This window comes from Syngnathus typhle, linkage group LG14, assembly GCF_033458585.1.
Source record: "Syngnathus typhle isolate RoL2023-S1 ecotype Sweden linkage group LG14, RoL_Styp_1.0, whole genome shotgun sequence".
Lineage (NCBI taxonomy): Eukaryota > Metazoa > Chordata > Actinopteri > Syngnathiformes > Syngnathidae > Syngnathus > Syngnathus typhle.
In genome coordinates this window covers 8,296,352-8,316,927 of record NC_083751.1, presented here as the reverse complement: position 1 = coordinate 8,316,927, position 20,576 = coordinate 8,296,352, and the positions used below count along the sequence as shown (strand labels likewise).

The 20,576-nt window shown below is 40.6% G+C and overlaps 3 protein-coding genes and 1 non-coding gene across 5 annotated transcripts; 3 read left to right on the top strand and 1 right to left on the bottom strand.

Annotated features, from left to right (window-relative positions):
• Positions 1 to 3,882: 3,882 nt before the first annotated feature.
• Positions 3,883 to 6,460, top strand: nppc (natriuretic peptide C). The gene is made up of 3 exons (XM_061298148.1): positions 3,883 to 4,091; positions 4,533 to 4,825; positions 6,083 to 6,460. Exons 1-2 carry the CDS (start codon positions 3,999 to 4,001, stop codon positions 4,800 to 4,802), a joined length of 363 nt encoding a protein of 120 aa, XP_061154132.1. The 5' UTR covers positions 3,883 to 3,998; the 3' UTR covers positions 4,803 to 4,825; positions 6,083 to 6,460.
• Positions 6,461 to 8,676: 2,216 nt separating this feature from the next.
• On the top strand, positions 8,677 to 14,508 carry ncl (nucleolin). 2 transcript variants are annotated; one of them, XM_061297494.1, is made up of 15 exons: positions 8,677 to 8,836; positions 9,795 to 9,896; positions 9,976 to 10,090; positions 10,459 to 10,701; positions 10,876 to 11,040; positions 11,306 to 11,389; positions 11,493 to 11,616; positions 11,793 to 11,929; positions 11,995 to 12,121; positions 12,197 to 12,336; positions 12,443 to 12,569; positions 12,812 to 12,942; positions 13,131 to 13,257; positions 13,358 to 13,674; positions 13,775 to 14,508. In XM_061297494.1, the coding sequence occupies exons 1-15, from the start codon at positions 8,819 to 8,821 to the stop codon at positions 13,837 to 13,839; spliced, it is 2,022 nt and encodes a 673-aa protein (XP_061153478.1). In that variant the 5' UTR covers positions 8,677 to 8,818; the 3' UTR covers positions 13,840 to 14,508. The 2 variants fall into 2 exon arrangements, with proteins under 2 accessions (XP_061153478.1, XP_061153477.1); XM_061297493.1 differs by having other exon boundaries at positions 12,440 to 12,569.
• On the top strand, positions 10,251 to 10,388 carry LOC133167561 (small nucleolar RNA SNORA57). Its single transcript, XR_009718025.1, has one exon. It is a non-coding gene; the product is annotated as a small nucleolar RNA SNORA57 (small nucleolar RNA).
• Positions 14,509 to 15,529: 1,021 nt separating the features above from the next.
• Positions 15,530 to 18,715, bottom strand: b3gnt7 (UDP-GlcNAc:betaGal beta-1,3-N-acetylglucosaminyltransferase 7). The gene is made up of 2 exons (XM_061298304.1): positions 18,504 to 18,715; positions 15,530 to 17,603 (listed from the first exon to the last, which is right to left on the bottom strand). Coding segments are annotated over exons 1-2 (1,242 nt in total). The 5' UTR covers positions 18,506 to 18,715; the 3' UTR covers positions 15,530 to 16,363.
• Positions 18,716 to 20,576: the final 1,861 nt, after the last annotated feature.

The following is a 20,576-nucleotide window of genomic DNA, read 5'->3' as shown; positions in this document are numbered from 1 at the left end:
CTTTTGACAAAGAAAACCCATTACCATTTTGGTGACTGTAGACATCACGAATCATAGACATCCGTATTTCCCCGACTGCTCATTATTACCTTGATAAAGGACAGTTACATTCAAATTTAGTAGATATAAAATGTGATATTAATAATTGGCAATTAATAACATTCACTGAGGGTGCAGTTTATTCACAATTCTCTTCACACGTTGTTCTTTTAGAACTTCCTGAGCACTTTGGAAGGATAAAGCACATCGGTGCGTAATTACTTTTTGGAGATTTGTTTTATTTAGTATTTAAAAAAATCCCGTCCATTAAAATGTAAGGCCTTTTAAATTGTAAGTATTTTTTATTATTCATTTGATTTGTATGTTGATTTTCTCCTTGTTTTGTTCATGCTTTGTTTTCTGTGGTGCCTGATTTGTCACGGAACGGAGTGTGGGGATGAGTCGTGACATGATTAGTCTTATTAGTCTCAACTATGTCACCTCTGATCAGTTTCAGTTTCTTCCTTCCCCTTGTGTCCTGTGCACCTGTTCACAATCTTAATGTCTTCAATGTGTTTGGTTCTCTGCTGTTATTTAGTTCTTGTCAGATCCTCGTTATATGATGCGTGATGTTGTGTCATGTCAATTTTTCCCATCAAAACAAGCAATTTGATTAATTTCTAAAAGGTGACCTCCCAGCACAAAACACATCACTTGGGTCGAAATTTAAAAACGGCGATATATACATGAACTAAAATGGCAATAAAAGTACTTGACAATAATGATTTCTAGATTGTAGGATATTGGTTGAAATTACATTATGTCAATTTAAATATTTGGAATTAGCTGGTAAATAGAGAAAATCATAAAGTTGTACTCTTTGGCAACGCATATTTTCACTTATCAGAAATAAATTAAATACATTTATAATCTATATTTAATATAATTCTATAGAATCTCACAATTCTATATATCCAAACAGGGACTTGTATAATACTCTTTTGTTTTTAATATTTTTTCACTTGTTTTTTAATGTTCGATTATTTTGAAAAATTATTATTATTATTAGTAGTAGTAGTAGTATAGAATCCATACGGGGCATGTGCAAAGTAATTCTGGCTAATCAGAAGCAGCCTTTCAGCATTAGCCTAGCAACAAGGATGTTTTGTTTGCATCATGAGGGATCGTATCACGGCAGCTTCTTGATGGACTGTATGTGTAATGACATGGATTTAAATTTACTCCAGCACTGTACAGAACATGGAGCTTTCTGTTCATACCGGATGTGGTTTTCCTTGTTTTGTGCACTGCTGCAACCATTTTTACATACAGTAGTAGCACCAAATACGACCCTGTGACTTTAGTTGCAAATCTCCCCTGTGGGATACCAAGTCTTCTGGCTCCCTAGTCATCAATCCCTCAAATGTCCCCGCAGGCCCTGATCCCAGCTCCTTTGCAAAGCAGACAATTGCTCGACTTCCCACTTACTTCAATATACTGGTCCACCCCAATGACCCCAGTTCTGGTTGCATAGTACCCCAGGCCCCCACTTCTGACTCCAGGAAATACCAGTCCAACTTTGTACAGTACTAAGGCAGCAGGGTTCACCCAATTTCTGTTCAGTTCCTGCCCAGCTGGGTGGTCGCAACCTTTTCTCAGCCAGACCTGCACAGATCTACCGTAGCTTGGTATCAGAGGCACTTTCCAGAGCCTCCCTAGAAGTTTTAAGAACCCCATATTGCATGCATCTAAAGTGGCTCTTTAACAGGCTCTGTCAAAGCACTTGTTCCCGCCATGTTGGTGGGCCCCCAGAACAGGCTCTTTCTAGCTCAGCCCACTGTCTGTATGTTCTCCAGGCTCCCTTCTGCCATCGTGTCTTATTAGTATTACCCATGGCTTGTCATTTATTCTCTTGACAGCGGAGCTCTCTCTCTGTGTCTTTTCCAATCATCTCCTTTTTTTCTCTGGTGTCCTCCACAGATGTTAATAGCCTTGTAATAAATCTTTAGTGTATTTGGTTTGTTCTTGTCAGATCCTCAGTATGTGTTTGCAGTGTGTGTTTCTTTTGCCCTGGGTACTTTTCATTGATTATTTTAAAAAAATGTTCTTTGGAATTTGCTTCCTGGATTCTTTTTCTGTATTTGGATGCTACTAATGTGGTACATTCACCTGATATCCATGCAGGCAACATTGGTTCAGTCCCCATTCCCATGCATTTGCTAATCAACAATTTACTACAATGAATCTACTCCAACATACCTGTTCATATCGAAATGACATGGAATATAACAATATCAATATTAGTTTTCAATTTTACATTCTAAATTGTAAAGTACTTTATATTTCTAAATTCAGGTGTGTTTTTTTTTAAATTAAAAACAGTGCTATTACATTTATATTGTTTGGAAACATATGACATTTTAGAGGACATGCTCTTATGGTACTCGAAATGTTATCCTGGTATTGGAGGCCAAAACTGGTGATACTGCAATAACTGTTTAGACTTTTCATAATTTATTTCACTGTATTTTTTCCAGGGCATGTGCTTGTGTGTCTTTGTGTAAATTACAATGGCATGGCAGTCTCCATGCTCGGTAATATTTGATTCACCAGTTGTTTAACATAATATACAGGAAACCTGTCACACGCTGCTCTACTTCTAATGTCTATTGCTCTATGATTCATAGTCAAATTAAGCAATGTTTTCATATCCATCAATGTGGTTTGTACAACATACTGATTCAGTCTCACATGGTAGGGTTTTCCCAGTTCATGAAACGTTAAGGCGGAGGGTCAGTTGTTACAGTGTCTGGTTGCTATCTCCCGCAGAAACGTCAACTCACCTATTCCAACATTTATTTCTGGGAATATTAGGATGAATAAAAGTCGTCGGTAGTATGACTATGCCACCGAAATACCCCAACTGCTCTCCAGGAGCTGGAAAGCTCCCCACTGCTCCACTTTCTCACTCATGTCTGTGTTGATGATTAGGTTAAAAGCAGAGGGCACATTTTGTAAGTATGGACATGAAAATAAAAAAGGGTCTTGTGTAATGTGAAATGACGTTTAAAGACAGGTTGAAGGTTGAATCTCTTACACTTATACGTCAAACTTACTAAGTGTTTTCATATGCTCACATGCTGCTATTAATCACTTTCACTTTGGATGATAGCGAGCCATTAAATTTGCACGAGTGCAATTCCGTTTTTCGGCACAGCAAACACTGCCACTTTGTGTTTCAAAACAGACAGTGCTGCTTGAGAATCCAACTTTCAGACTCTAAAAGTGTTCCCAGTGATTATGGGCAGTGATGTTATGTCATGGGCATCCTACATTTTGAATAATAAATCATAATAAAAATAATAATACAAATAATTATTTAAAAACTGTTCAAAATGTAAGACCTTGTAACATAAATGTCAGATTTCCCACAAACTTGCTTCCAATTGCAAGATTGGTTGTAGGTCAAAAGTGGAACCTAATACTGTTCACAAATGCAATCATTTGTGATGTCCACTTAGAGAAGAAACGTGAACTTGTGCACCTGATTTTCATTTCTGACTTTATTCTTTGCACCAAAGTTGCTTCTACAATTCCCAGCCTTTGAAACCACCTTCAGTTTCAGATGCTGCATCCCAGCCAGAGTTTATAAGTGGGGGTTTAAAAAAAAAAATAGCCTATGCATATTGATAGATCAAAGTATATCCCATTTCCTCCGATGCCCCCATGACCGAAGCTTGTATCATTCAATTAATCCTTGGCGTGACGCACTCAGGGGCAGGTACAGAAAACGGAATTGGCGAGGAAGTACGTCTATTACGCAGGTTGTCATGCATGACATCACCGTGGGCTGGCTATAAAGTGCTCTATGGGTTCATACACACAACCAGAGGAGCACTTGAGAAGCTTTGGACAACAGGACGAATCCGAAGCTTTTATTGGCTTCCCGCATTAATCGTACGCCCATCCTCTTGTTGCGCTCTGACCAGAGGAATCCCCCTCAGAGTAGAGTTTTGAAGATGAACTTGTCTTACTTGGTAGCTTGTGGACTTATGGTCACGTTGCTTTCGGGGAGGATGCGCGCAAAACCTTTATCTGAGGCGCAGCAGAAGGTAAGAATGTTCGCTTTGTTGAGTGGGGGAGCTGATGCTGCCGCGGGGGAATCTGTTGATTTCTACTTTGCGTTTTAGTCATGCCCGCGGCCACTTCCACGAACGTTTTAAAATATTTTTTCTGCACTTCAGATGCCCTTCTAGTTATACCCGCGACAGAATGCAACGTACGAGTTATTTGTTGCTGTTTGTTCGTAAGATCACCATTACGCACATCCATCCAGACCAGAGGCGCGTGCACAAAAAGCACCTGCCCGGCGAACTAAGCCTTTAAAGGGCAAAGTGGGGGGTTTGATCTGATTGTGGGTGATATTGTGCGGCTTTCGAAGACGTGCGCCCATTGCTCCAACTTTAAATTTCCCGTTATGCTGCTCGCGTTATCCAAAATCGTTTTTGTTGTGACGTCATTAATAATCGATTTCTGATATTTGTGTGTTATAGTCTCTCAGAGGTTTGCTGGGGGACGAGCTGACGGATTTTCTGGAGGCGGAGGAGCGGGACAGGCGGGTAGATGCTGTGCGCGCTCGGATGCGCTTACTGCGAGATTTACGCATGGACACCCGGAGAGGGATGTGGGCTCGGCTGCTCAACGACCAGCCCCCACCGAGGAAGCACAAACCTGGAAGCAAGAAAGGGGGTTCCACGGCGCGGAGTGGCTGTTTCGGACATAAGATGGATAGGATAGGGACCATCAGTGGTATGGGCTGCTAGTATTGGATCACAGCTATTTGACGGTGAGTGTTGACCATATATACAATTTACCCTTCATCAAATTTGCACTTCGCATTACTAGCCTTTACATTAATGCAGAAACACAAAAGCTATCATAGAAAAGTGAGAAAAAAAGATGGAGGGTGAGGCTTGAAAGAATAACTGAACATCCAGAATGTGTTCAATAGGTGGTAGCCTCTTGGTTGCAGAAAAGCGAGCGTCTCCAAATATTCCCTAACAAGTGCACTCCGTTTATATATTTTCAACACTTGACTTGTGAAGATAGGGCACGTATGTGTGAATCCCAAGAAGCGATTACCTTTGGCTTCAATAATTAGTCCTATGAAATAAATTACTAATCCTACTGCAGGGACGCACATTTATTCTAACCTTGTCAAGGATATACATTCTATTCTCCTACCTATACTTTATGTTTGGGTTGATGTAAAAACACATCACAACCATTTTATTTGTGATGTCTTTTGTATTGTTTTTTGTTTGGTAGAGCAGTCATTAAAGCTTACATGCTCAAAGACTACCACAACTCGACTCATGACAGGTCACTTCCGCTAAAAAGCCTAGGAAGCTAATTGAAGTTATATGTACGATGCATTCCAGGTTTTTTTCTATCAAGAAATGTTACCACCATTACTGATAATAAAGTAGAAAGAAAGGTGGTGGTTGCAGCAACACTGGAGCCGCATTTTAAAATTCTTATTGCGGAAGTACACTACCGTTCAAAAGTTTGGGGTCACAAAATTGTTTGGGTGACCCCAAACTTTTGAACGGTAGTGTAAATATTATTATAATAAAATATTATGAATTAAATATTATAAATTATATCTTATATTTGTATAAGATTATATATAATCTATGAATATAAGTATACATATACATTCTAAGATTTTTTTACACAGAAAATTATATATATAATCTATAAATAATTATCTAAATAAATATATACACTACCGTTCAAAGGTTTGGGGTCACCCAAACAATTCTGTGACCCCAAACTTTTGAACGGTAGTGTACATACACCTGTCTTGAATAAACTAAATGACTCACCTGTACAGTAAGTCAACATTGTAATATAAATGGGGTGTGTGTATATTTGATCATGGAACACCCACCAGTCCTCCCATGAATTTCAAATGCATCATATTTGTCAGCTTGTGTGTCTTCTCTTGCAAAAATGGAAGTATTCAGTCACTTTGTAATATGGAACAATGCAATGCAATGAGTTGACATCACTAACATTTAATCTCTTCTCTTTTCCCCAGATCTCTGAAGGATGGGTTTGGAAAAGATCATTTTGTTCTCACCTGAAGGGAAAAAAAGAAACTCAACAAGTGTCAGATTTTCTGTACGAAAGTCATCATGACCAGTATAAAAAGAGACTGACTGACAGTGCTACAAAAACCTCATATAAATATATCTAATAAATATGCAGTTACCTGTATATAAATAGATATATACCATAAAAAATATTCAGACAAGGTGTAAAAACTACCAACTGCAAGGCTGTATATTGCTGCTACTGTACATCCATGTACTACATCTTCCACCTACAAAAATGTATTTATGTTAAGAACTATTTATATGTTTATAAAAAAAAAGAGGTATTTATAAATGAGTTTTATTTATGTAACATTTTGAAAAATGATGCAAACTGCAGGTCAATTGTGTTTGTAACTCTTTCTTTTGTCTCAGTTGTGATTGTTTTCAAAAATGATAAAAAAAGAAAGAAAATCCCATGTGTTCTCAGGCTTTTATGTTTTCATGAATAGAGTATAAGCGCAGTATTTGATTCCCAAGCAGGGTAAAAGGTGTGATGCAACTTCTGGATGAATCCAGCTACGGTATATGTGATCCAGCAATGCGCACAAGTGTCCCATGAAATATCAGCAGTGCTGCAGGAAATTATCCAACTTCATTTAAGTTCTCTAAAAAATACTTTTTTTCATTATAAAATGATCTTAATTAGTCAAGTCATGCATTTGATGTAGTATAGTGAGTGACAAACGGGAACGATTCAATGTTCATCCACTAGATGGCGGAAGGTACAATGAACCTGTGCCATGCATGGTTCGTTCCCCTTTGTCACCCACTTACAGTTACCCTTATATCATTTGACACGTTTTAGATTAGCTGAGTTAACACTAAATAATGTAAAAAAACTAACACATTTACACATGCTTACCTAATAAGAGGCATGTAGCATTCACTTTTTTACATTGTAAAATGTGTACAGTGCAGCAGTACTACAAGTGATGCTATCAGTCCATGAAGTGTAATACTGGGGCCCTCCATTGGAGGGCAGACTGAATCTGAGGGAGCAATAAGACACCAGTTACATTTGATAATCCTTTAATGAGTTTTGTACTTATCAGGTTCTAAATAATTGCAAATAGCAAAGTCAAATGAAAAAAATCATATCAAACATGTGGCTAAATCTAGGATATTTTTACTTTGATTTATAGTGTAGAGAGGGTGAATAGTCTGTGCAGTATCTCCCCTGCGCTTGACAGATCTGTAACTTGTCCAATTTGTAATCTGCCTCTTGCCTGTAAATAAATTGGAATAGACTTCAACTACACAAAAAATGCATTGGTGGATGTTGAGAGGAGTTGATGTCCACTCTTCACAGTGTGCGCAGAGATCAAGAGTTGAGCAATGCATAACGCAATGCTGCCTCGGTGTGGTTTTGATGGTCAATTACTCAAACATGATGTTTGTGTAGCATCTGAAGGGTGACTTGAAATTCAACTATTCATGACTTGAGTGAGATGCACCCCCAAACTACGAATGGTGTCATTGTTTTGGAATGCATAATGACAGTCGTTATGGTGCCTTTTGTCCATCAATGAGTTGGTGGGTGGAAACTCATTACTATTCCATTCCACTGTAAAAGAGCCACGGAGCTGCCTCCAAGCCAAACGAGGTCATGTATACATCTATATGGTGAAAGCAGAATTGCTGAGTCTTTTTGGAATGGAGGATAGGATGCCGTTGTATGTGGATGTACAGTAGATGTCCTCTCTCACCCTTATTTTAAAACAACTTTCTTCTTTGTCCAGAAAATGCACACTTATAGTCCTCAAAAGCGTGTTGTTTCTCTTTCAGGGGCAGGTCAACAGCATGAATTGATGAAGCCCTGTTTGGACGAATGGCAAAATGTCCAGAAGAGTCCAGTTGCAATTTAACGCTTCAAAAACCCCAAAATAACATTTCATCAGTATTCTGGGTATTAAAATCCTAACCAGAACGTGGGATCAGGATCTCATATACTGGTTTAAAATATCGATTTCTTGATTTAATTTTATCAACACAGATCTGATCCAGACTAAATGCTCTAAAATATGGATGAAGGCCCACCTTTACTACTACTCTATTACTACTCTGACTACTCTGAGCCAGAGATGAAATTGAAATTATTTCATGTCATTATAAACGTGTAAATATTTGCATGGTCTACCAACAGTTGTTTGCAATAAACCATCGATGCAAGAACAATCCAAACAGTTCAACACAACTGTACAACTTCAACTAGCAAACATGTGCTATATAGAAACCACGTGGTCTTCAAGACAGCTGCATTTAGTCCCCTGCATGGCCACATGTGAAACGCAGCCTGAACGGAATTCACCAAAATGGTTGCCTTACAGAAGTAAACGATTCATTTCAAACTTTATTTATTTTTATACAACAATAACTAGTCTAACTTGTATTATTTAAATGTAGTACATATCAAATAGTTGGTTATGGAAATAAAACCCCTACTTTCTCCATGAAGGCGAAGCGCGGGCGCGGTTCAAAAGAACTCCTGTCCGATTGGACGACACAACCACGTGGGAGGGGCCTCACGTGAACGCGCTTACTAAGAGAGTAAGGAGCGCGTCCTCTTCTCTGTCTTTCCTGCGCAGTGCCCCATCGTGTCGGCACAACCACGTGCATCCAGTAGTTATTTACTTGGTTCTTTTCTACGTCCTGTTCATCGAAATACACACGCTATCACGATGGTGAAGTTAGCGAAGGTAAGGCAACCAAAATTTATTTTTTTCTTAAAAAAAAAAAAACGTATTTTCACGAGTCCCGCGCACGAGGCCTTAATGTTGTAGTCCCGTTTTTTCAGAAATACGATTATAATCTGCGGCAAATTGCATTTCACCTCTGCCAGTAAATGTTGTATTAAATCAAACCCATGTCGAATGCCAGGCATGAACCAGGCAAATATGATATAATTGCACTAAAACGAGCGCATCTTCCTAGATTTTGAGCGGCCATGTTGCCTTCCTCTTGGCTGCTAGCGAGGCCTGCTAACAGATAGCAATTCAAGATGGCTTACATGCGCGTCCTCGTCTTGATCCCGCAATTTTAGTGCAAAGATTAATTGTGTTTACAGCCCGATTTGTGTCGTTCGACCTCGATGCCGCACATAATATCTGATTTAATGTCTTAATATCTTTGAGGAAAATGTTTAACGATTACATTTACACGAGGCTTAGCCGATCTCATGTATTACGGTGGCAATTCATTTGACGTCACTCGTTGCGACGTGTTTTCTTTATCCTGCTTTGTTTAAATTTTAGCGCCATCTCTCATCGTGTTTCTTTGGTAAAAAAAAAACGTAGATTATTTATCCCAGCATGGTTTTGATGTCTTTACACATTAGCTTAAATGCTAACGGGCTCATCGGCAGTGTTCCACGTGGGTTTTGCGCCTCCTCCATCGTCACACACGAGGCAGAACACGCGTGGCCCACGCCAGACCTTCAAACTTATGGCATACTGTATAGTTTATTGAACATAAACATGATGTTCAATATTCAATTTTACGAAGATTTCTAGTACAGTAAATCTGTTTAGGCGGAACGTTCCGCATACCAAGCGAGTTGAATGAAATGACTTAGAATGAAACTTGATATTATTTAAGCGATTTGAATGAAATGACTTAAAATGAATCTTGATATAATTTATTGTTTTCTAATTTTAGGCAGCAAACAAACAAGCAAACCAGAAGAAAAAAGCCCCTCCACCTCCCAAAGAAGTGGATGAAGAATCAAGTGAAGAGGACAGTGAAGAGGAGGAGGAGGAGGTATGGGAACTCTTCACTTTATTTGTCATGAATGTTTTGTCAGAGAATTAACCACTTGCCTAATTGTCATAATTTACAGACTCCGCCACCAAAAGTGGTAAAAAAGGCTACACCAGCTAAAGCCGCCAAGGTTAATGCCAAAAATGGCCAAGCTGCCAAGAAAGCAAAAAGTGAAGATGACGAAGAGGAGTCTGGTGAGTTTTTATTTTGTGTCAAAGATGGAAAGGATAAGGAAAGCCTTGTGCTCTACCACCTAATGTATTTAGTAAAAATAAAAAAAAATCGTGTTTGTTCATACTCTATTATCCAGAGTCTGCAGGTATGTCCTGCAAGGTTGTTTTAATATGTACCCACCCTCCATTTCTTGACTCGCATGTGGTCATCAGTACTCATGCGGGTAATGTTCGGAGGAAAAGTAACCTACAGCGCTATGTCTTCGGTGCTGGTGTGTTTCATTGTCCACCAGTTCTATCCTCAATCGCTGTTACATGACAAATGCTTTCAAGATAACATCTTACTTTCCACCCAGTTTGGGAAAATTTCTAATTTGACATGTTTGTAGATGAAGAGTCTGAAGAGGAGCCCCCACCACCCAAAAAAGGTGCTAAGCCTGCTGCAAAGGCCAAGCAATTGAAAGCCAAACCTGCAAAAGAGCCTTCAGATGATGATGAAGATGATGATGATGATGACGATGAAGAATCTGAGGAAGAGGCCCCTCCTCCAAAGGCTGCAAAACAAGGTGCTAAGCCAAAAGCTAAGCCAGCTAAACAGGAGGAAGAGGACGAGGAGGATGAGGAGGAAGATGGTAATCAAATGCAATTTCTTAAGATTTGGGGTGTATTGCAAGTGATGATCAATGGGACTTAATACTGACATTAAACTGTGATGTCACCTTATTTACTTATCTGATGCAACAACAGGTAGTTTCTGCTTGGCCCCCTACATTGTCCAATGGTTGAATAACTTTCTGTGGTTTCAGAATCCGGCGAGGAAATGGACACAGCACCCGCTCCAGCAGCTGCCAAAGCAAAGAAGGCGGGCATGGTAAAAGCTGAGGAGTCTGAGGATGAGGACGACGACGAGGAGGACGACGAGGAGGAGGAGGATGACGACGAGGAGGAGGATGAAGACGACGAGGCAGAGGGTGGGTGATGACATTGAAATGTAATGTTTGAAACAGGTTTAAGTGTTTCCATCACCCTACGCTATATGAAAACATGGAGAATGGAAGAGCTCATATTATAAAAGTGTCGCAGTAAATTCAGCTTTTGACTCATTTTCATCATGGTTTTTGCCCACCAAATTGTTAACTCTACGGGCTAGTTTCAAAATATTGTTGAATTGTGCCAACCCAACCGACTTGGGCAATTTGAAAGCCTGAAAGCCAAGTCTCTGACCTTAATTAACAGACGCCCCAGCAACTCCTGCGAAGAGGAAGGCGGGCGGCAAGAAGGACACACCTCCTGCCAAGAAGGCAAAGTCTGATGGAGAAGGTAAGGATTTTCTAACTTGCTGATTAAATGGCTTTTTCAGTCATGTCATTTGACAATGGCTGATGTTGCTTGTACTAATGAGCATTCTAACTTGTGTTTTAAGGTTTCTGTCTGTATGTTGGCAACTTAAACGCAAACAAAGAGTTTGATGAAATCAAAGACGCAATGAGGAAATTCTTCTCCAAGAATGACCTTGAGGTTTCTGATGTCCGGTTAGGTGGTTCCAAGTAAGACATTTTATTGCAAATTCAATTAATAGGTTAAATTCAGAAATCTTATTTTCATTCTGCAAACATTTCTACTAGTGAATTGGTTCAAAACTGTTTTGACAGAATTGCGACAAATTTAAGACGAAACATGTTTGTATTTTGCGCCATTTTGATTCTCGTCTATTCTCCAACAGGAAATTTGGCTATGTGGAATTTTCAAGTGAGGAAGATATGGAAAAGGCACTGGAACTCAACGGCAAAAAGGTTATGGGCCAGGAAATCAAGATAGACAGGGCCAAAACCAAGGGTGCATCCCTGGATTCCAAGAAAGGTACTACTGGTGGCCACTAGATTACATTAGGATGACATTGACCATGTTGATTTTTGTGTTCTTAGAAAGGGACTCACGGACACTTTTTGTAAAAAACCTTCCCTTTGCAATCACTGCTGATGAATTAAAGGAGGTTTTTGAAGATGCAGTTGATGTCAGGGTGCCATTAGGCCAGAATGGAACTGGTAGAGGGTAAGAACGTTTACTAAAGACTTGGTAAATGTACCTACTTCGGCTATGAAATGTTTATTTTGCCCTCCCTTCCAGAATTGCCTACATAGAGTTCAAAAGTGAGGCTGATGCAGAGAAGACTCTGGAAGATTCACAGGGTTCTGACATTCAGGGGAGGTCCATTGTTCTTGACTATGTAGGAGAAAAAAGCCAAAAAGGACCCAATGCGTTTGCAGGTAAATGCACAGCTGATTGCTTTTCCTTGTGTAAACTTGGTGTTGAATATAGTGGAGAAAGGGGCATCTACTTGGTTGGTCTAACGTGCATTTTGTTTTTCAGCAGCAGCTCCAGCCTCCAAAACACTAGTGGTGAATAATCTAGCCTTTAGCGCCACTGAAGAGACCCTGCAGTCTATGTTTGAGAAGGCAGTTTCCATTAGAATCCCACAGAGAGATGGTAGACCCAAAGGGTAAGTAAATTGTTTGGTAACATTCAGCATGCAGTTTTGCTACACCTTCTCATGAGCTCCTCACAATCTTGCCATGATTGTGCATGGATTCGTAAGAGAAGGAGAGCTATTGCACGGTTATGCAGGTTTACCCCAGTCATGTAGGGGTTGACTGTCCATGTTTGCTGTGCGACAGGGTTTTACCGCATGGTGAACTTGTGTAGTATGAAACCGGTGAGCTCATTTTGTCTTATATTCCACAGGTTTGCATTTTTAGAGTTTGACAGCACCGAAGATGCAAAGGAAGCCATTGAAACAATGAACAACACAGAGCTTGAAGGTCGCACAATGAGGCTTGAATTTAGCCAGAACAGCGGCGGCAGGTCAGAAGGAGGTAGGTCTTCAAAAAAGATACTTGGATTATGTGCTTGGTCAAACATGATGAAAACTTCATCTTCTGAAACTCCTGATGAGTTCAATGATAGTCAAGTGCTGATCTTGTTTAACACTGTAGCTTGATGCTTGTCTTCATTCTAAATTTAAATGAGCCTAACAATTATGTACTTTGCGTTTTGAAACCAGGTCCAACAAAGACTCTTTTCGTCAAGGGTCTCTCAGAAGATACTACGGATCAAACCCTTAAGGCTGCTTTTGACACAGCAGTGGGTGCTAGGATTGTCACAGACCGAGAAACGGGGTATTCTAAATGGTATGTTAAGTCTTCAACACTTTCCTGGCCCGCTGTGAAAGTAATGTTATAAGTTGTAGCTATGTCCTCCAGGACTAAAGTGAACTGGTTTCTATTTTAGCTTTGGCTTTGTGGACTTCGATAACGAGGATGACTGCAAGGCAGCCAAGGAGGCTATGGACCAAGGTGAAATCGACGGGAACAGCGTGACCCTGGACTATGCCAAGCCCAAGGGAGAAGGTGGCTTCCGTGGTGGGCGCGGTGGAGGTGGTTTTGGCGGTGGCAGAGGAGGGCGTGGTGGCTTCGGCGGTGGGCGTGGCGGCCGCGGCGGAGGTGGTGGCTACGGCGGCCGTGGCGGCGGCGGATTCGGCGGTGGATTCGGCGGCAGGGGAAGAGGAGGTCCTCGTGGAGGGGGACGTGGACGCGGCGGCTTTGGGGGTAAATACATCTAGTTTTGGGCCCATTTATTTCATCAAATAAGACTGTTACGCTGTAGTGTAAGGATTGAAATATTCTGACAGACCCACTGTCTTTTTAGGTGGACGTGGTGGTGGAGGATTTGGAGGCAAGCCCCAGGGGAAGAGAATTAAGTTTGATGAATAAATTAATTTTCTTTCTTTTTTCTTTCTTTTTTTTTACTTCATGGACTCTGGTTTAATCTGTTTTTCAGAGCTTTTGGACATTCCAAAAAGCATCCTTAATAAATATTTAACTGTAAGCGGGCATTTTAGCCCTTGTATTTAGAATCTGCCAGCTTCACCTACCCTCCTGTGCCAATATGGCGCTATGACCTTTCAACTCGCTCGAGTATTGAATGTCCTGAGTAATATAACCTGTGCCCATAGACCTCCTTCAGTTTGTAATTCTTAAAGAGGGACCGGGTCTGGCAAAACAAGTTTGCTGTGAAAACTGAGGCCAGTCCCTCACCCATTACCCCGCCCGCCCTCTCCCTCCGATACATACATGTGTAAATTAAACTGCTTGTATAATTTCTATTTTACCATTTTGTAAAAAAAATACACTTGTATCCACTCTTGGTTTTGTTTGTCGTTTAGTTTGCTTTAGTCTTACTGTAATGTGTAAAGCATTTTGATAGGATTTGAATCTCCAAGAGTTTAGTGTTATGGCGCTGGAATATTCATGTTTATCGGGACGTGTGTTAAGTTTGGAGAAAGACTGCACCTCAATTGTAACATGTTTGTAGTGTTGACTGTTTCCCATTTGAGAATACAATTGTCTCGATGAATAAACCTTGAAGGTGGTGATTTTTAACCGGGTGATCAATTCTGTCAATTTTTTCCAATTTCAAAATCACTACTGACTTGTGTGCAACCAAGCTTGCACTCAATGTTTCATCAGAATGCAAGTTCAAAAGATTCTCTATTTATATGCAAGTTCAACGTTTCAAAATCAATGGTTTTTGTGACTAAAACATTGATTTTGAAATGCTGACCGCTGTTGATTTTCATGTGTGAACTACGTCCACTAGGGGGTAGTCAAACGACAGCTGAAAGATCTAGTTAGCGTAATTGCTATATCACTAATTTTAAAAGAACCATGACAGCGCAATGGATCCCGTAAAGCTTGAGGAGACTTAGAATTTCTTTATACAGATTTAGTTTACTTTGCCCAGCCTTACCCCGTTCCATGTTTGATGCTTGCTGTGATGTGCTTGATCTATCTGGTCACGTGATTCCTGTCGGTCAGTGCTTTACTAAATACTAGTCATGGGAACATTCTAAATTAACTAGCGATTAAATACACTACAAAGACTATACTAATGGTGCAGTACATTCATTATACTGTACTGTCACCTTAGTTCATTACAGTTCTGCAACTAAGGAATGCTTTTAATTTGAAACAGTTCTTAACATTCTCACCTCTCCTTGTACTAACAAAGTTATTCTTCTTTGGGCCTTTGGGTAGTGTGAAAGACTACTGCCCTCTATTTAACCTATTAACCAGACTGACATCAGAAGACTCCCCCAATTCATGTCAACAAACACGGTGCTGATCAGCAGGCTACTTTGGGAACCTGGGTGTGTGGATTGCGTGGAATAGCTTGGGATAGGGCCAGCCATGATATCTAATTGCTGTTTCCACCAGGTTAAAAAGATAAAATCATTCCCTATTTTAGTTATCACAGCTGGAAATTGCGTGTGCAGAATGTAAGGGTTAAAATCTCCATATCTTAAATGGCTTAAATTAAACGGTAACGTAGGAAAACGTCGGGATTATTTAGAGCCAAGACAAAAACTGCTGATCGAGGACATATTTAAAACACCAAAAATAATTGCTGGCACCAAACTGGGATATTTATTCACACTTTCATATTCGCATACAGAATATTGCTTAACATCCACTCCCAATATGGAGTTATCATGGATTCCATGCTTTAAAATTAAACATCAACCCCACATTTGTCAAGGACAGGACTCTTAAATTAACATCTTACATATTCGTACCGCTAATAATTTAGTACAGGGTCATAATATAAACCTATTTTTTAAATACCAACAATCCCAGTACTATGGAGTAGCAGATGTTCATGGCAGTCACATTATTTGCCAAGTGCAATACAACAATTGATTCAAATGTTTATGCTTGTCCAAACAAAGAGCACTGGGGATTTTATGGTATAGGCTGATGCCTTTTAGCCACACTCCTACACCCAGATAAAAGATAGCAGGCGTCTTTTTATTGCCAAGTCATTTAAAAAAAAAAGTAAGGATTTGTTTCTTTGGACAGGCATAAACATTCATAAGTTATTTACTAGAGGTCACATTTGTAGGTTTATTATCAGTTATATCATTGACCAATTAGACAATTATGCTCAAGGATGGAAGCCCACAGTGTCACTGAGCACCAAGCAATATCACAAAGATCACTTTACTACATTTTCTTTTGTGTTTCCATTCTTAGATCTTGGAACTACCTTATAAATACCACAATTTCCCACGCTATAAATTAGGGGATTTTAAAGAACCTCTTTGCGGAGCGCAGAGCTGGCAAATGCTGTCCCATTTTCTCTCCACAGAAAGGAGAATATACATTGCTCGCCAATTTCAGCAGAGATCAACATTCAGCTAACGTTCTGGGCGCTGTCCATTCCCTTGTCCTCGTCAAGCTATAGGATCTCGACTTTCTGCGAGCATACCAGGTCACTGTTGACCAGATTCCACATATGTCGAAGTTCCAACGGGAGCAGTTTGTGAACAACAATCATGCTCCTAAAGAAACAAGGTTCTCTGTTCAACTTACTGCTCTTGTTTTTCACAAGGCCAAACGTCTTAAAGGCGTTGTGTTTTATCGGAGTGACCTGAAGCACCTCGAGGCACATACCCAAGAAGACGTCATCAATGGGGTACAACTCCAGGGTGTCTGCCACCCAGTGAAGCCTCCGTGCCACCGTTCCATCCATCAGAAAACCTCCTCCGCCAGCATATGGAGGGTAATGAGATTTGTTGTACAGAGCTTGTGGGATGTAGTACTTGTTTTCCTTTCTGCGGATTGGCTTGGCCTTAAAAATCACATCCCCAACAAATAGATTCCTCACATGGCCCGTGCTGTCGAGAAACTCGAAAATGTTCTCCACGTTGACGAAGACGTCATCGTCCCCTTTAAAGATGTAGCGAACGTTCGGGCAGTAGGTGTGGAACCATTTGAGGAAATGAGTCTCCTTCAGGGTGAGATTGAAAAAGCTATCCAAGAAGTCCCACTGGAGGATATCGCCGTAGATTTGGTTCTCATACTCCACAAGCTTCTGATGGTTTGCTCTTTCGGCACGGTTGGAAGGTGCAGCAAGAAGGAAAAGGGTCTTTATCCTCTTGCCATTCAACACTCGCTCCTTTCCCCAAGTTTTCCGAATGACCTCTCTACGGTCATACTGGGTAGCCACCGACTTGATCACCATGAGTAAATATACGTCCCCTGAGCACTTCTCAGGATGGTTGAGGAGCATTGGAAAGTAACGACAGTGTCGATAAAGCATGAACTGCTTGAAATTTTCCTCCAAGCCCCGGAACCAATGCTGGCCTGAGAAATTGAGATTGGCGCTACAGTTGGAGTTGGTTACACCCCAGGTTGTAGGAGTTTTTTCTTCAGTGACATGGGACTTCTGGGTGGTTGACCGACCAGGTGGAAAAAGACGGCGTTTGCTCGTCTTCCAAAAACTCGTTATTCTCCGAGAGGAGTGTAAAGCGCCAGATTGCGCTCCGTCCGAGGCATCCATGCGAGCCAGCCTCTCGAGTTGGGACTGAGCCACCATGTTGATGCTTCCCCTGTGGACAACAGTCAGTGCCACCACCGCAAGGCAGAACATGACAGCCACACTCTTGTACACCTTCCAACGATCTCTGTTGTTCATCCTGGTCAAGACAAAGAAATACATTTCAATCAGGTGCATTGTATTTTTAAAATATTTCCATTGAACAAGAACTGTGATCCCAAATCTAAAACCACAAATCTCGGACTGCAGCCAGACACTCAACTCACACTTTAGCTAAAACTCATTCACTGCCATTCACAAGTGGCTACTTAGAACTTTTGTAAATAATTGGGATTGGTATGAGAGTGCCTGATGCTACTCCATTGTAAATTTCATACTTGGAAAAAACTTTACTGATGGACAACCGATGGAACTTCATAGATGGAAACGGATGGAGAAAAAAAAGCTTTCTTTTCCTTTCATTTTTTAAACTTTGCTGGAAGATAAAAAAAACTGCTGTTTAGGAATGTGACTATTGATACCTAAAGAGAATTCAATGGGTGAATAAATACCCATTTATTCATTTGCATTTTCTTTAGGAGAAATTCTGTGTGCGCTGAGTAAAGAAAGTTTAGTTGCCATGATCACATATTTTATTCTTATGTATACGTTTTTGTTTGTGTAGCCTGCAAATCAAAGAATGTGTTTCATTAATACTGTACTCATTTTCAGTTTGTTGTTGTTTTTGCGTGCAAACAATAGATGTCACATACTGAAAACTGACCCCACCCTCGGCCCCTACCCACCATTCCATTTTTGGTGGTCATTTTTTATTATGATGACATTAAGTGCTAGAATAAAAACTGTTCATTTGTATGGTATAACTTTTGTAAGACTTTGTAATTGTCACGTTTCCATCATTTCATGCCAGGGCTCGTTGCGCTCTCCAAAGACACTCCTATATGAGACCTTAGCTCTTTTGTTTCAAATTAAAATTCACCTTCCCTTAAACTTGATTTAAATACAGTTCTATCCAATCCATCATTCAAAAAACACTTACATTGTGCCCGGGTCTGTGGAGTTGTCGAGGTGATGTAAGGAAACAAACCAGTTAACTCAGCGCAGAAAAGTCTGGAAGAAGATTGTAAAAATCCTTTCCATGAGAAGTCTTCTTTCAATTTATTGCAAACACAGACAGACACACAAATGAAAGAAGACGTGTATGGTGCAGCTGGATACTCCGCTCGGCGCTCACTCCCCTTCCGACTTGCCTTTTCAACACGCACCCACTGCACGCACCGCATCCGCGCATACGTCACACGAGAAAAGCCCACCCAACGAGAACAATGCAAACAAATGACAATTCATCAATATTTTATGGAGCATCTTCTGATATTATCGGGCCGAAAATTATATTATTTTTCTTTTGTCTGGAAACTTGGCTTTTTTTTAGTTATAAAATAAAACATCGCATATGCTTTCCTACTTACTGTAGCAATTGTGGCCATGTTTATAATACCAAACTCAACAGCAGCAGCAATGCAGTGATCCCTCTCTACTTCGCGTTTCGTTTATCGCGGCTTCACTACATCGCGGATTTTTTTTTTTTTTTCAAATTAGAAAAACATTTAAAAGTCCAAATAAAACTTCTAAATTGAGGATGTGTCTAACCTTTAGGACAATATAGTATTGCTCCAAATGTTCGTTTACATTCCTTAATCTTGACATCAGCAAGAGGCCTGCTGTTAATGAGCAGTGACTGTGCAAACTCCCAAAGTTTTTACGAGCCTGTAGAGTCCTTTCTTGGTCATTGTGTGATTTAGGCTTATAATGGGGTTAAGATTGGGGCAGGGCTATTCAATTACGAATTCAGTGGGTCCAAATTTTCAAATCAAGAAATGTAGCCAGGCCATGCCCAGCATTCCTTTTAGTTTCTTATGTTTAATCTGACATCAAAACATAAAGCAACAATGACAAGCACAATACTGGGACCAACAGTGGTCTTCCGCTGCTTTGTCAACTTGTGAAAGGACAACAACATTCCTCGGTGTGTTTCAAAATAGGGATTTTCTCAATCCGAACACAGCTGTGATCGAAATGGCCCCCTTCCTATCGTTCTCTCTATTTCCTGCATCCTACAAGTTATCCTTCTCAGGGCCATGTGCATCCTGTTGCCTGCCGACGCTGCTTTTTCCCATTTGGATTTTTCTCCCCCCTCTCTTGCAGCTGCGGAGCGGTGACATTGTTCATCAGTGACGGCCCACAGTCCTCATCAAGAAGCTGCATGGCAGCCCGCATACAATGCGGCTTTTCTCACCTCCACGAGGCATTTTAGCACCTCTCGGCTCTTTGTTTTACTTTTATAGCTCGCGTACGTCAGCTTGGTTTCCTACAGGCGCAGGAGGTTATTTTTAGTTTAAAAAATATTAATGGATATAAATATTTTGCAACATTGTTGTTCACGTCACGCTACAGCACAGGTGTCAAACTCAAGGCCCGGGGGCCAGATACGGCCCGCGAAAACAAAAAAATGCGAAATCTTCAACAGGTAGAATGACTTGGTTGACATCTTTGCCTTGCTACGTCTGCACCAGTTGTTCCTTTTTATCTTTTGTTTATCTTTTTGTTTACACAAGAACAACAAAGATGTCAAGGTGAACAGCAATGAAAAAAAAAAACAGCTGTTAATATGAAGTGGAAATTTCCATCTTTTAACCCACAGGAAGTTTACCCTGATCCTATTGTTGTGTTAAGCCCACCTGAGAGGATTACCTCGAGTCTGTCAGGTGTTCACCATGAAGGAATTTTTACTGCTGAACTGGGGGCGTGTGAGGGGGACATGCTCGAGGGTATACCGACCCCCTCCGCACACACCTTTTCCATTCAGCCATCAAGTGAGGATGTTCGTGTCTGACAATTAGGAACAGAGATACCATCCTCTTTCCCCAAACACCCCGAGGCATGGACTGATGTCATACACACAGCAAAAAAGCTTCCCATCCTGTGTGCACAAGTCCTCATTGGTAAGCTGATGCAGTCGCCAGTTGTGACACTGATTCTTATTCCTGTTCACAAGTCAACAGAGCAATATAACTGCCGAGTGACTCTGTGTCCCACAAACATGCTAATTCGC

Excerpts from the sequence above, each read along its gene's own strand:
- nppc (XM_061298148.1), top strand. The coding sequence starts at position 3,999 with ATGAACTTGTCTTACTTGGTAGCTTGTGGACTTATGGTCACGTTGCTT. Across the intron at positions 4,092-4,532 it reads TATCTGAGGCGCAGCAGAAG|TCTCTCAGAGGTTTGCTGGG; the intron begins GTAAGAATGTTC and ends TGTGTGTTATAG.
- ncl (XM_061297493.1), top strand. Across the intron at positions 9,897-9,975 it reads GTGAAGAGGAGGAGGAGGAG|ACTCCGCCACCAAAAGTGGT; the intron begins GTATGGGAACTC and ends CATAATTTACAG. Across the intron at positions 13,258-13,357 it reads GAAACGGGGTATTCTAAATG|CTTTGGCTTTGTGGACTTCG; the intron begins GTATGTTAAGTC and ends TTTCTATTTTAG.